The 15,519-nt window shown below is 41.5% G+C and overlaps 1 protein-coding gene across 6 annotated transcripts in view; it reads left to right on the top strand.

Moving 5' to 3' along the window:
• DUSP16 (dual specificity phosphatase 16) overlaps nucleotides 1-15,519 on the top strand; it is an 86,921-nt gene that overhangs the window by 39,054 nt on the left and 32,348 nt on the right. For 5 of the 6 annotated variants that reach the window (XM_053225839.1, XM_053225840.1, XM_053225838.1 and 2 more), the window contains 2 exons: nucleotides 3,327-3,920; nucleotides 4,863-5,001. In XM_053225839.1, the coding sequence (XP_053081814.1) occupies nucleotides 3,693-3,920; nucleotides 4,863-5,001 (367 nt within the window). In that variant the 5' untranslated portion in view covers nucleotides 3,327-3,692. The remainder of the gene's footprint in view (nucleotides 1-3,326; nucleotides 3,921-4,862; nucleotides 5,002-15,519) is intronic. The other variant, XM_027035587.2, reaches the window with a different exon arrangement.

The raw sequence follows: 15,519 nt of genomic DNA, 5'->3' as shown, positions 1-15,519 counted from the left end.
TATTCTCTTGTCATCTTTTAAATCCTACCTGATGCAGAAGGTTTCAAAAACAAAACTGTCACAGACATGTTCCCGATCTCAAGGTACTGACATTCTTCAGAATGAACAGTGAATGCCCAGAAATTTCTAAATTAGGGTTGCAGCCTAGGACAAGGACCTGGCCCAAATTCTCTCACTGTAAATAAACAAGGTTTAAGGCAATTGTTCCCCCACCTCCCATGCCCCCTCGGTAGGGCTCTGCCTCTCACATAAATCTGTTTGGAACTACAGAAAATCAGACCTTGGGCATAAAGGTGTGACAGGAGAGCTCCAGCTGGCCTGAGTACAACATGAAAGGATGTGACTTCATCCTCATTTCACATTCAGTGCTTTGCTTCAATTACATCCTCATATTAGGGTCACTTGGCCCAGACCTTTTCTTGGTCAGGGAAAGGGTCTTTCTGCTTCTGGAACTCCTGATTCTGGTTCTCTAGGTAAGGATGTGCCCTACTGTTTGCTGTAGTCGATCTTTGGTTTCAGTGATTTGGGCTCAGGAGATTAGGCTGAAGGGAAGCAAAGATGAGAACTTTCTCATTCAACTTTTGCATGTTTGCTGTCTTCTCCCTCCCTTTGTCCCTTGATCTGCTAACCCAGATAACTGCTTTGTTCCATCCAGATTTTATCATTGAGAGGAGCCAATCAGACTTGGATACTCAGTGCCATGGTTGGAATCAACTTGCTCTTGTTCTCAGATTTCCACTTTCTGTGCCACCCGGGCACTTCCGTGGACAAGTCGAGCCATTCTTTCTCAGTCCAGTTTCATTATGGGAGCAGGTGCTTAGGGAAAACAGCGTAACCCAGTAGTAGGAGCCCTGGTTTGGGAATCAGATAATCCGAGTACAGGACCTTACACTGTTGTGAACTATGTCACCCAGTAGTTAGGATTTGATTCAATGCTGTATCCTTGGCAGGGGCTTTGCCAAAGTACATTCATTGATTGGGACAGATTCTCTGCTCTGGTTTCTTCAGTTGAAGATAGAGATGATTTTTATACCTCATTGCCAGTAAGCTATACTAAAAATAAATACATTAAAATAAGACAAAAGATGGACAAATAATGTATTCTATATGGAGCTGATTTGTAAGGTGCGGGGGCAGAAATGGTTTCTCAGGAGCCTTCTAACCCCCTGTGTGTCTGGCTCTGAGGGAAAGAGTGCAGCTTGGTTGAAGCTCAGCCATATAGGAGGGTGGAGTTGCTTCTGTGTTTATCGGCTAAATGACATCTTTGAGATTCCAGGTGCAAGGCAGCTCTGTCCACCGTTGGCATCTTTAAGGTATTTTTCCTCCTTTCTCTTTATGATGAGTAGTTGCATTTTTTTTTTTTAATTTCTTAGAGTGTAAGCAGGGGAGAGGGGCAGAGGGAGGGGGAGAGAGAGAAGGAGAATCCCAAGCAGACTCCACACTCAACCCAGAGCCCAGCATGGGGCTTGAGCCCACGACCTTGGGATCATGACCTGAGCTGAATTCAAGAGTTCGATGCTCAACCAGCTGAGCCACCCAGGTGCCTGGGTAGTTGCATGTTTACTTACTGTAAATAACTTTGATAATTTTATCCTCTAAACAGACTTTGTGAAGAGATAAGGCCTATGTTACATCTACATTTCATAGATGAGGAAACTGTGGTTCAGAGAAGTTATATAATTTTCCAAAGTTAAGTAACAAGTAAATGGCATGGCCACTTCTCTTTGTATTCTCCATGCTTCAGTTTCTAATCTGTAAGTCTGAAATTAGGAATAGGACCCAGTGATGTTTGAGGGTTTTACCATCCTGATCAGAACTCAGTTAATCAAATACTTACTCAGTGTCTTAAATCATTTGTGGAGGATTTTACTTTCTTATAACAGTGTGAATTGAGTATCTTATGTACAAAGCACTATGGAGGCAGGACATGTAATACAAAGTCTTTACCATCAAATAGTTTACCCTGCAGAAGGTGAATGCCAGCAGTGGATATCTGGTGTTATGTAGTGTAGAGGATTTTCAGTGAGCAGAGATGGACCAGGGAGCTAGGAGTCTGAGAATATTGGTCAGGGCCAAGCTGTGGGCACAAAAATCCCAACTGGTATCAGTTAGGAAGTGGCCAATTAGGGCACTTGGGTGGCTCGGTCGGTTGAATGTCCAAATCTTGATTTTGGCTCAGGTTGTCATCTCAGGGTCAGGGGATGAAGCCCTGTGTCAGACTCTGTGCTGAGCGTGGAGCCTGCTTAAGATTCTCTTTCTGCCCCTCTGCGCTCTCCCGTGCTTGTGTTCTCTCTCTCAAATACAAATAAAATTATATATATATATATGTATATGTATGTGTATATATATATGTATGTATACATATATATGTATATACGTATGTATATGTAAATATAAAGGAAGTGGTCGATTATAGGAGTTTGGCAAGAATAGGGACGCCCTGGTTCTAGTAGTCAGGGTTCTGTATGTCTGCTGTATGGTTGCTGACCTAGAGTCCCAGGTTGGGATGTGAGATTTTCTAAGGCTGCGAGTCAGTGATTCTCTTAAGAATGAGGCACCAGAAGATGAGGGGTAAGTCTGTGAAGGATCAGAGAACTGAGGGATGGAGCAACCAGGGCCAAAATAGCTGTGGGACTATCTCAGTTGGAGCTGGGTACATCACAGTCCCCCAGCAGTTAGCTCAGCAGTTGGTATGACAAGAATATCAGCCATTCTTGTCCCTTCTTTTCCTTAAAAGGCAGCTGAAATTTATGAAAGGTTTTCCCAGGGCAATTCAAAGGGGCTGCTGTTGTGCCCTGGTGTGTGTGTGTGTGTGTGTGTGTGTGTGTGTGCGTGTGCGCGCGCGTTTGTGCGCGCTCACATGTGTACACACACTCCTACCGTCACAGAGGTTCTGAAGCCTTCAGAAAAGATGTGTCCTGATAGTATGGGTTTGCTCACCTGGTCATAGGCTGTTCTTTGTGCTCTTTTCAGGAAATAAGCAAATAAAACCCATTTGGAAAAAATACTACTTCAAGCATCTTTATATAGCTCTTTCAATCTCATGCTACAGGCGTGTAGTTCTGGGCCTCGGGTCATTATAATTCATGACTGTGTCTTCTTTTATCTTCTTTGGGTTTTATATTTTGATGTAAAAGTGAATTACCATCAGTGGGATTTTCCGGAGCCATTCCTGTTTGTCCTTTTTGTTTGTTCAAATGAAACAGTGCATCAAGTATGGAATTAGATTAATGGAGTAAATATTATGAATCATACGCTCTCTCTAATCTGATGCTCTTTCTTTTTTTTGACCCCATGTTTTGTTTTCTGTCTCTGTCTTCGTGTAGGATTTTCAGTCCAGCGTAAAGCTGTTGGAGCGAGGAGCAAAGGTAAAGAATGATGTAATGCGCTGGCTGCCCCAAAGCATCTTTTGTTGTGGAATGGTTATTCCAGTCATCTCTTTATGAATCAAATGTGAGGGGCTGCTTTGTGGAAGGAGTCCTTTGCAAGAGCACATCAACGGGGAAAGAGAAAGGGACATTCACTTGGAGGGCTCTTGCTGAAAATGGGTTTAACTCTCCTTTTGCCAGTCACCACCAGCCTGACCTCATACATTTTTAGTACAATGGAGTGGCTGAGCCTTTGAGCACACCACCATTACATCATCGTGGCAAATTAAAGAAGGAGGTGGGAAAAGAAGACTTATTGTTGTCATGGCCCATGAGATGATTGGAACTCAAATTGTTACTGAGAGGTTGGTGGCTCTGCTGGAAAGTGGAACGGAAAAAGTGCTGCTAATTGATAGCCGGCCATTTGTGGAATACAATACATCCCACATTTTGGAAGCCATTAATATCAACTGCTCCAAGCTTATGAAGCGAAGGTTGCAACAGGACAAAGTGTTAATTACAGAGCTCATCCAGCATTCAGCAAAACATAAGGTAAATGTTTGCTTTTTTCCTTTTTTAAAATAGACACCCTGAATGAGGAATAATTGTAAAACGAAGTCTCATTTTTAGGGGAAAAAGTAATTTGAGTGAGTTTTGGTTGCTTTTTAAACTTTGGTACCTAAGGGATACCTCCAAGTAATTTACTAACAACGCTGTCACATTTCAGAATATTTCTAAACTATACAGAAAGGGTAACTTAATTTGGTCAAATGCTGTGTTTTCCTATTAATGGTTTGCTAAACTTTTAAAAAAATTAAATACTAATAAATAGTTATAGTTAATACACAATATTATTAGTAACTTAATACACAAAATTTATAATATGTGTATCAGAAGTTACTAAATTAATACATTATTTTGTATTATCTACAAATTTACTGAAAGGAGATCATTCTGTAAGAGTGCTCGGGAAGAAAGTGGAAACTAATTGTATCAGAAGTGCTGTTTATTTGTGGGAAGGGAAGGCACCATTGTTCAAGATTTAGGGATGTTATCTTCGAGGAAGGTATTTCTGGGATACCAAAATGTCGTCCTCATGGTAGGTAAAGCTGTTTTTTTTCTTCAGGAATGAAAATGAGTTCATGTTTTAATTTTACTAAACAACTGATTTATTTGTTTTGTAGAAACGTTTTTAAATGTTTCTTTAGTTCAAGGGTTGTTAACGTTTATTTTACATACTGTTTTATGAGTTTTAGCCTTTTACAGTGTTAAGGATTTTAAACCAAGGCATTTGGAGCACACCTAACATCAATTTTGCCTTTTAAAAGTTGATTTTTACAAGTATCTTACCATTTGTATGCTAGGTTTATCCAGAAAATTGACTGCGTCTCATTTTTATTCATATTATTAATTGAAAGCAGGAGACAGTTATCTGCTTCAGCACCAGAGGATTGTGGGAGCTGCCTTCCTAACAGCCTCACGTTTGCATTGCAGGTTGATATTGATTGCAGTCAGAAGGTTGTGGTTTATGATCAAAGCTCCCAAGATGTTGCCTCTCTGTCTTCAGACTGTTTTCTCACTGTACTTCTGGGTAAACTGGAGAAGAGCTTCAGCTCCGTTCACCTGCTCGCAGGTAAGGTTTGTGGCAGAAGTGAAAGGACTTCGCATCTCACCGAGCCTTGGCAGTGAGCTCAGCGTAAGATAGGTCATCACAACTGGGAATGTATTGGGTAAACTGATTTATTTATAGCTTCCGGTTGACATAACTATTCTGTTTAACTTGAATATTGTCATTCTTCCACATTAGTGGCATACACATCAGTGTATTTTTTTACTTCGCTCAAATGCCTCTTCATTTGGTATTTATGAGCTAGAAATGTCACATAGACAGGTGTGCTGCTTTTAGCCGGGGGATTTTTCCATTCACCTGGGATCTAAAAACACGAAATGCTCTACCTCTCAGCTCCTCTTCTTAGTTCCCGCCCCCTGTGGCAAGAAGCAGAGGAGTTTCACAGGGTTGAACTCTTATTAAACATTTACAGTTAAAGTGGACTCCAGCAATGAGCTCACCGTTCTTGGGCATTATGAACAATGAGGGGAGAATGTAGACTATTTATTCTAATAATTAGGGGGACAATTTAAAAACTCATTTACTTTCATATTTTTCTTTCATTTTTACAACTGGAAAAGGTCTCAGTTTGCAAATACTAAGCTTATGGTTTTATGAAATACATGAGAAGAACTAAGTATTTTATGTCTGTCTTAAAGGGGGGGCGGTGTGAGAGTTCCATCTCACTGATTCTACAGCAGAGTGCTCATACCAAAGCCCTGTCACTCACACTGGCTCAGAGCAGGGGATACAGTTTGACCGTGCACAGTGACCTTGAACACACAGCTGCTGTGGCCCGCAGATTGTGCCACAGTGAAAGGCAAGATTGATTTTAAAAACGTGACCTAAGAAAATAAAATATGGTAGATATTATCATTTTCACATCTTGAGTCTTTTGTTGCAAGGAGGATACCGTGAACTTGTTGGCAGTTGATTGTTGGAAGTGTAAACATTTCAGTTTTCAGAGAAAAGGATGAATCCATTGTCGGTGTGTTAACACTTAAACTCTGTGAAGCTTTAGATGAGATTTCCATATCTCCAGTTCTCTCTCCTCAGCTCTTGCTTCAGGTCTCAAAAAGCAGGCATAGATTATCCGTTGTCATACCCTTAGCTTATGCTGTGATTCTGCCTGATCTTTCTGTTGGTTTCCTTATGTGAAGTCAGTGTGTCTTAGAATGCAGTTTTCAGAATTCCGTGGCTGAGAATTATGTTAGGTTCTATCTCTTGTTGCTGGGTGCATTCTTTTACTGGGATATAACTGTGGTAAATATGACAGCTGTTATTGGAGTTCCATTAAACTCATCTGGTGAGTTTAGGAACTCCTTTCATGCTTCTTGTAGGCACTCTGAGGACTTTACCTTGGAATCCTACCAATGGGATCAGGGTTATTCTTTAAAGAGGGTACACCAACTGTGTGCTTCCCGGGAAAGACACTCTGCGCCTCACTCTTGTCTGAGACGCTTTCCCTATGGAGGGACTCTGACTTGACAGCGTGGCCAGATGGACACTCCTGTGGAGGAGTGAGCTCATACTGAGTTTCTAGCACAGGTGTTTCAGTTCCTTAAATACCCTTTCTCCCCTTTACCAAAGAACACTCCTTAGTTACCTGGGAAGGTTCTTATCAGTTGTGTGTTGGTGTGGGAGGAGCACTCCTTGGGCAAGGGAGAAAAAGGACTCAGTGCGATCAGCTAGATCAGCCCTATGGACATGTGGAATGACACATGGGATCAGAACACCTTGACATCCCCATATCATACATGAAATGCTGCCTGGGTCTCAATGAGAGTCCATCCAGGCAGCACCAAGAACCACACTGAATGTATTGCTGACACCATATTCCCATCCACACCCCAGAATCCTGTGTATCTTTTAGTTCAGGAGGTGGCTTCAGGGACTGAATTGCCTTGTTTGGGAGTGAGCAGCCAGATCTCTTATGAAACCTAAGAGAAGGTTCTCAATGGTTGAAAGCCTCCAGCTGTCCAAAAGCCTCTGACCAATTGGAAATTCCCTTGGTTAGTGACAGGAGTGGACAGAAAAGTGGCAGAAGTGGAAGAAAATGCTTGGGAAGGTATGGCCATCAATTGTTGGCAGCCCGTTGTGTTGCCAACATCTAGCTGCTCATAGGATGTTCCAGGGATGTGGGTTGGAAGGACATAATGACAGATGTTTCTTAAATATTTTGCCTAACTGGAAAAGCACACAAGCTTCTCACAGGTGCTACAGAAAATGACACGGTAGATGGAGACAGTTTTCACTACAAACTGCCCCTGTTGCTTCCAGCAGTTGGAGACAGTTTCAACCTCATGTGGATGTGGTAATAGAAAGATGCAGTGGTTCCTCCATCATTCTAGAGCTTTTAGCTACTCTGAGATATTCAGGAAGCAAGTATCAGATGTGAGATGCTTTAAAGAAATGTGGCCTGAATTCCATTCATATTCTCAGAGAGGGCTAGCTACCTTGCCTGGGAAAAAATTACTTTGGAGAAGGGGAACAAAAAGACATCCCCACAGAACTGATAGATGAAGCATTTTTATGTGCTCTCTCCCTCCAATAAGAGGAGACCCAAACTTACCAAGAGGACCTAGTTATATAGACACAAAGAAGTGCAGGATTACTGAAGGAAATGCGGATTGGGTTTGGGGAAGCTATACTGGCATGGGCTTAATTCCTTAACATGGAACAGGTCCTGTTTGGGGACGGGGCTAGACTATTAAACTTGTTTCTGCCAGGTGAAAGGGGTTCTTGGGCAGCTGATTATCAGGGAGACCATTTTGCCAACGCTTCTAGTCCTGAAACTTGGAACCTGGTTCTTCAGTGAACTCTACCTGTATTGGCCACATCTGTAGGCCTCCTCGGCTGGGGACCTTGACCAGCTTTCCCTTCTTCTGAGAAGCCCAGTCAGTACTGTCAACAAAATGATTCATTTGATAACCATATGCTATCCTGTCATAAATCTTCCATTATTATCTTAAAATCTTATTTAAACCTTATCTTATCCTTTATCTTTTTCATTTATTAGCTTAACTCCCCGGCTGAATTCTTTTTCAAGCTGAGGACTAGGTCTTTTTCATCTTTGTGTTCTCCAGGAGGCCCAGCACTTCTTAAGTTTTCAGTAAATATTTGTTATCTAAATTAGCTTACATGTAGGTTTGTATCATTTCTGTTTCATGTGATTCATTTTCTTAGTGTAGAATATCAGTGATTCTATTAAATAGTCATGAGACAATATGAAGTGTAGTGAAAACTTGAGATTGTTTTGAAATAAATGATTTACAAAGTATATTTGTTCAGAGCAAACATACAGCTGTTACAGAAAAGTAATATGAAAGTGTTTTCATCTATTTAAGTAGATTTAAATACGATTTTAAGAGTTAATAAAAATACTGAGATGAGCCAGTGCTAATTTTATGTCATCCTTAAATACTGAACTTTAATAAAAAGCTAATAGCTCTGGAGACCTAGCTCCACTCATAGGAAGATACAAGTCCTTGAGTCTGTATGAGCTGAGAATGGTTGTGATAATTTCTACATATTCTTTAAAAAATTTTTTTTTTAATGTTTTTATTTATTTTTGAGACAGACACAGAGCATGAGCAGGGGAGGGGCAGAGAGAAAGGGAGACACAGAATCTGAAGCAGGATCCAGGCTCCGAGCTGTTAGCACAGAGCCTGACGCAGGGCTCGAACTCACAGACCGCGAGATCATGACCTGAGCTGAGGTCGGACTCTTAACCGACTAAGCCACCCAGGCACCCCAATTTCTATATATTCTTAAAGGTAAATATAAACTGATCTATTTAGCCATTGGGAAGTCTCCCAGTAACCAAGCCAAGCCAAACCATAGCACTGTTTTACCCTCAGAGGAGTAAAGAATTTGATTATCAGGAGCAGCCTCATCTTAGCAAGAAAGAGTGAATTTGGGTCCCTTTGGGAAGTTCTCCATCATCATTGGATAGATGGTGACAAAACCATCTTTTCCATTTTTTTTTTTAATTTTGAAGTCAGTTATTAAATAAGCACAGTTTAAAAATACATGTATCCTCCCACAACCATCTGTAAAAATAAGACTTAAGAATTTGAGTTAATAGGGTGACAGAATGGGTGACATAAACATTTGTTTCACAAAAATGACTATAACTGGGGATTCTCGTTGGGAGGATTTATATGGAATAACACGTATGAAATCTTCGATATCAGTCTTTTTAAAAAACTGTTATCATTGTGAGTTAGAAAACAAATAATCAAGTTTTTGGTCTTGGTAGGTAATGTTCAGAAAACTCTTTTTCTTTAAAAAATATTGGGGTTGCCTGCGTGGCTCAGTCTGTTAAGCGATGACTCTTGGTTTCGGCTCAGGTCATGGTCTCACGGTTCATGAGTTTGAGCCCCTTGTCGGGCTCACGGCACAGGGCCTGCTTGGGATTCTCTGTCTCTCTGTTTCTCTCTCTCTGCCCCTCCCCAGCTCGCGCTCTCTGTCTCTCACAAAATAAACTTAAAAAATAAAAAATAATCTTGTGTCTTGGCCTTTACTTATTCACTGTGTATCACTTTATTCTACATGCTTTTTGTCTATTATATTTCTGAGGGTGCCAGACTGAACATAAATATAGAAGGAAAAAAGGAAAAATACTGAATTTGGACTTTCATTTCTTGGTAACATAGAGAAAAGAGAATAAATGGGTCATTAGTACAAATAAAGATCAGCCTACAGATGAGAAATACAGTTCTGTTATTTCCTTCTCTTTCTTCTGTGTTGTAATTCTGAGTAAAAGCAAAAGGGGCCCATGACAGTTGATTAATTCTGCATCACTCCTTCCTGTCCTGTGATGAGGCACAGGATAACCAGCCCTACAGCAAAACACCATGAAGGAGTCATGGACTTCAGCCCTTTCATTTACAAATGAGGAAAGTAACAGAGCCTTGAGTGGGTCTCCCAAGCTCTCACTCTCACTATGTTCCCCAGGCCCATATCTGCAATAATTCCAGAGTCTTCTGGAATTTCACCAGGAGGCTGAACTGAATCAGGGGCTCCCATTTCAGATCAGCCTTATCTTGAAAGGCTCTTTTATTGGTAGCTCTTCCTCAGACTCTTTGTGGATTTCAGAGTCCTATTCTTATTCACATTTTATGGAATGAAGCAATGTATAAAAATATACTCTATATAGAAATTTTTAAAGCATTACATTATTTTAGCAGGGGGATCATCAAAAGTGTAACTACTCTGTTTTGTGCTGAAGTATATATAGCTTGAATAATGGTAGAAGATACCATTTATTAAGCATTTACTGTTAGGGACAATGTTAGTAAAGTGCTAAGGGCTTTTATAAACATTTTGTCTCTGAACACAGATTAATGTTGGCTTTGGTTAAAGGCCAAATACACATTTCTTTGTTTTGAGTTAGATTTGCTAGTCTAATTAGAACTAGGAGTAAGTAAAAACGTGTTGGGCACTATGGTTTTTCAATTTAACAGAGATCTGGATTCAGTCAATAGATCTGTATAATAAACATATGGCTTTGGTTTCATGGAATCAATTACTGTCCTTCCTAATGGAGGTATAGTGGAAGCCTTATCTTGCTGGTTATGGATTTTGCTGTGCACAGGTCTGTTACCTAGTTTGGCATTTCTTCGGTCCTTTTGTCTAGAGAGGAGAATCTTTAGTCACTCCACTTCAAATCCTGCCGTTGTTGGTAAAAGACTGAAATGAATGGATCTCAGGAAAAGTACTATAGTTACTCAGGAACTGGCTGTTCTTGAGTTTAAAAAGCTGCAGTGACTGAGAGCCACTGAAAATAGACTAAGTATAGGTGCTATTTTGCCCACTGGTTGCTGAGCTTCTGAGCCTCCGTTTGCGTGAGGCAGTCCAAACTGGATTGTCTTCCTGCAGTTGCTGCCTGCCAGTGTGGTAAGCCAGTTTATGCCACTGCCCAGCTACCATGCCTAAGACATGATGCCTATGTCTGTGTCTTTTTAAAAAAAGATAGTTCCTTGGTTACTCATCCTGACAGTTTGCACAAGCCAAGTGACAGCACCCTAGATGACATTGGTGGCCTCCATTTTCCCTGGCCCTGGTCATGTCACCTGTGGTTCTGGAGAAGCGCCAGATCCAGGACTTTCCATCCAGTCTAACTTCTCAGTGTTTCACAGGCACTTTTGAGTTTGGGCCCAGGGCTGAGCTACCAGAAAAGCAAAAGACTCGGCCCTGCCCTTGAGAACCGAACAATTAATTTGGGGAAACATGCCTAGAGCAGGTGAAAGAGAGGAGCACATGATCATGCGCTGTACCATGTGATGTGGTGATCGGGGTGATGGAATGTCATCTGTGGAGGTTGGGGAAGATTTGATTATGGCAATGGGATTGTAGTTGAACCTGGGAAGAGGAGTAAGATTTGGTGGGGGTCAGACCCTGGCATTCTGATTGAGGGGGGAGAAACATGATTCAAAATGTCAGGACTGAACATCGACTTGAAGAGGGTAGTGGGGGGACTAGAGTGGATTTCTTTTGCAAAGGGGAGAAAGTGAGAGTTGAGAAAAAATGAAATCAAATGACACAAGCCCTTTAAACCAGGAGGACAAATGTGTGAGCCTTCAGGGATTTGGCTGCAGCCTCTGCCACCTCTCACTCACCAGGTCCTCTGACCTCACGGAGCATCTGCTCTCCTCCTCTTCTGCCACCAGCTCTCAAGCCAAGACTTCCCTCTCCCCGAGGGCTCCAAGAGCCTCTTAACTAGTCTTCTCCTGTCCTCTGCTGTGCCCCCCAGAATCCCTCAGTCGCAGTGGAGCCAAAGTTGTACTTTTATATTTTAATGTAATCCAGATTTATATAACTCCCTGGTCTAATATGCATCATTGCTTTTCATATAAATTCCCAAATCCATAACTGACTCACAAGGCCCTGTAATGGCTGCTCCTGTCTGCCTCTCCAACTTCATCTCATGCCATGTAAGTCCTCATTCCATCTCACTTCTGTAGGCCTCCTCTCAGGTGCTGTAAACCTGCGGTGGCAGTCTCTCTGGGCCTTCGCAGACACCCTCTCCTGTCCTCCACTCCCTTCACATTTCCTGCTGGAGTCAGTGTATTTGTCAAGCCTTCCCTAGCCACTAGGCAAAGTTGGTTTTCTCTGTGATACACATTCCTTTGCCACCTGCCTATAATTAGTTAATTATTCATCTAATTATTTGGTTAGCATTTGTCCCACTAAACTCTCCATTCCAGAAAGGGCCTCTGTTTCACCTAGTGCCATGTCCTGCTCACAGTAGGTGCTCACTAAATCTCTTTAACTTAAGAGTGATTCCAGTAGCCTCTAGTGTTGTTTGGTTGACTGAACAGATATCCCTTTCTTCCTGACCACTTTGTGAAGTCTCCAGGGAGGCTGTGCTGTTGGCCAAGAAGACTGTTGATAGAGTGAAATACACAGAAGTAGTCCTTGGGAGAGCCTCCTACAGGGTAGCTCAGAAGGCTTGGAGCTTCACGTAGAATGGCATGAGAGATGAGTTATATGGTGATTCATAGACAGTTTATAAGTTAGTCAAATTTGATTTTTAAGAGTCATTCTCTTGAGACCAGACTCATACCCCTTTTTCCTCTTGACTCATAGAGTTATCTCCCAATTTATAATCTCACTTCACCCATTGCTTTGATGATCACTGTAAAACCTGCCCAGCAGCCACTTCATCCTTATCTAGGTCCTAATTGTAGTTCGTCTGATTAATTTCCTAAGGGACATGCCCTGATACCCTGAGCCCGGGGGTATTAGTGGACCTTCCAAGTCATTATTGGAATTCTGACCCCTGCAGGTATGATTGGGCTCTCTGGATCATATGGAGTTCTGAGCCACTTATGGACATCAGAAAAAATTTTTTCTCTCTACTTTTCATGTAGAGTCAGAAGCACACTAAAGATTGGGTATGGAGGAAGCACAGTAAGGATTCAGTATTGCTTGTCAATGGCCAGAGTAGCACTCATTGATTCTACATTTTTTTCTGTAGTAGCAGAAAAAAGTTTTTCTTGCCCTGTGCTGCCTCTGTCACCCTGAGAGTCTTCTAGGGCATTGTGGTCCAAGAATAGGAAGCAGATTCTGGGCCCCCGCCCATGCCAGCATAGCTTTAGGCTTTGAATGGAATCAGGAAATCCTTTTGAGCACCAAAAATATACAAGACTTGTGTCCATCAACAGCTATTCATTGTAACAAGGAAGGATTCAGTAAACATTTATTGAATTTCAGTTATGTGCCAAGCACTGTGCTAAATGCTGAGGGGATTACAAAGGAGTGTGAGACATAATTCTTATCCACAAGTAGTTCACAGTGTAGTAAAGCTGGAGAAATAGAGGTCACCACACACACACAAAGATAATTCACACTTACCAAGTCAGTGGCAAACACTTACTGCCAGATGGTTGCCATAAATTTTATGAAATTTGTAAGTTGGCAGGACCATATATATACTGGTCAGGAAAGATTTTTTTTTTTTTTTTTTTTTTTTTTTAAGCAACAGAAGAGTATTGAAGCTGTTGGAGAGCAACTCAGTAAGGGAAGATAGCATCCTGAAATTTGTTTCTGGGACCTGGCCCCCCAGCATCAACCTAAGACCCCTGGCCAGCTCTCCAGAGCTCTGTCAGAGCTGTCTGTCTGTGTCTATCTGGCTGCCACTGGTGTCACCTGTGTGTTCAGAAGGTTTTGATGTGAAATGTATTAGTTATGGTAAAAAAAAAAAAAAAAATCCTTGGTAGACTTCTGTAGAAGAGGTATGACCTGAGTTAGCCTATGGTTTGGAAGGAAATACAAAATGGATTGGGAAGACTGGATTGCCAAAGGCTCAAGATTGGAAAACAAAGGTGTGTTAGGAAAAGAGAAGACTGATTTTTCCTTTTACATGTAGGGTGGTGGCATGGAAAATCAGATTGGACAATAGATTGGGATTAGATTAGGAAGCGTCTTGAATGTCTGCTCACAATCGTAGATTTTATCCTGTGGGTATTTGGGAGCAGAGATTACATCAAAACTTTATTTTAAGATGCTTCATCTGGCAGCAGATTGGACATGAGTTGGGAACAGAACAAGTGGATCAGAGAGAGAGCTGTTACTGAATTTATCTGAGTGAGGTATGAAGGTCCTGGACCAGGGGGCGGCAGGAGAATGGAAAGGCAGGACAGTAGGAGAGACTGAAAGGAAAGTGTGTTGGCATAGCAACTGGATGTTGCTGAGCTGACCAGGAGGCTGGGGCTACCATGGATGGGGATGCGGAAGGAAAGAGAGGGAGGTGTTGGCTTTGACTTTATTTTAAAGGTGTTAGTAAGTCTTTCAAGTAAACATGACCAAAGGGAGTTGAAAGTGTTAGATTGGATTTGGGGACATCAAACAATACAAACTTGGAGATCTTTATTTTCAGGTGAAATGAGCAAATACAGTTTCTTAAATAACCTTCCTATCCATGCTGACGAGGCATCCTAAATTCTTACTTCTCGGGAAGTCCCCGGACACTGCTTGCTTGCCGTTGTCTTCATCCCTTAACATTACTGCAGGATCAGTCAGGGCTGCCTCTGTGAATCTGGCTTCCCTCTTACAGAACTTGTTGATTTTACTCAGTGAGTGGTGGGTTCTGGCCATATTCCTTTTGTTTGGTTATTCTGGTTGCACTCTTTAGAAAAATCTTTGTTTGTTTGAGGGCATTTATTAGGAGTCCTCGCTGTGTGTCATGGGTGTTTTAAGAGGAGTTTCTGGGTGTGGCTCTCTATTGCCAGTTTGAAAGATCAGTAAAATAGGTATCACTCTACATCTTCTGAGAGTTCTTTACTAAACAATACTTCTGAATTTTGCTAATTGATCTAGATCTAGATCTTGGGGAATAATGAGATCTAGACATTCTGAATCAAAAGAATTGCATTATTATAGTATTTGGGTTTTTTTTTTTCCTGCTAGTACTTTGAAACTTTAAAATTCTTTTTTTGTCTAGGCGATAAGTGTATTAATCCCCAAATTAGATTAGATAGAATCTTTCATTCCCTGATTGGGTGAGGTGATAGAGTGATGCAGAGTAAGCTTTTTTGGAGGTGTCATTTATGGGCAAGTTTTGTGAGACGTAGGCTACTTCTTGGGCTTCCTGGATGGTCTCCACAGCAGTGCGTACCTGTCCGCTTTCCTCTTGGTCTGTGCTCTGGTGGACACAGAGTGAATGGGATAAGAGCTTAGAGTTAATGCCTTATATTAATTATTTAGGGATTTTTCTTGTCAGTGCTGCTCCATGGAGGATTGGCTAAATAAGACAAAGAAGGAATGCTGCTAAGGTTGTTCAGAAAAATATGCCATGGTCTCTACCCTCTCAGAAATGATTTATCAATCATGTGTGGCTTGGCTTACTCAGACGAACCTATATACATTGGAATAGTACAGCTACTTATTATTGTTTGCTTTCTTTAGGGGTGTGAAATTATGGTGCCTTCATTTTCTTGTTCATTTTAGTTAACTAGCTTCAACTCTCCGTGTGTATAGTCTGCTGACCCTGGAAGAATTGAGTCTTTTTGTGAGTGGCTAGAGAACAAAGTTTGC

This window comes from Acinonyx jubatus, chromosome B4 (assembly GCF_027475565.1).
Source record: "Acinonyx jubatus isolate Ajub_Pintada_27869175 chromosome B4, VMU_Ajub_asm_v1.0, whole genome shotgun sequence".
In the NCBI taxonomy this organism is placed as follows: Eukaryota; Metazoa; Chordata; class Mammalia; order Carnivora; family Felidae; genus Acinonyx; species Acinonyx jubatus.
This window is presented reverse-complemented; position numbering and strand designations above follow the sequence as displayed.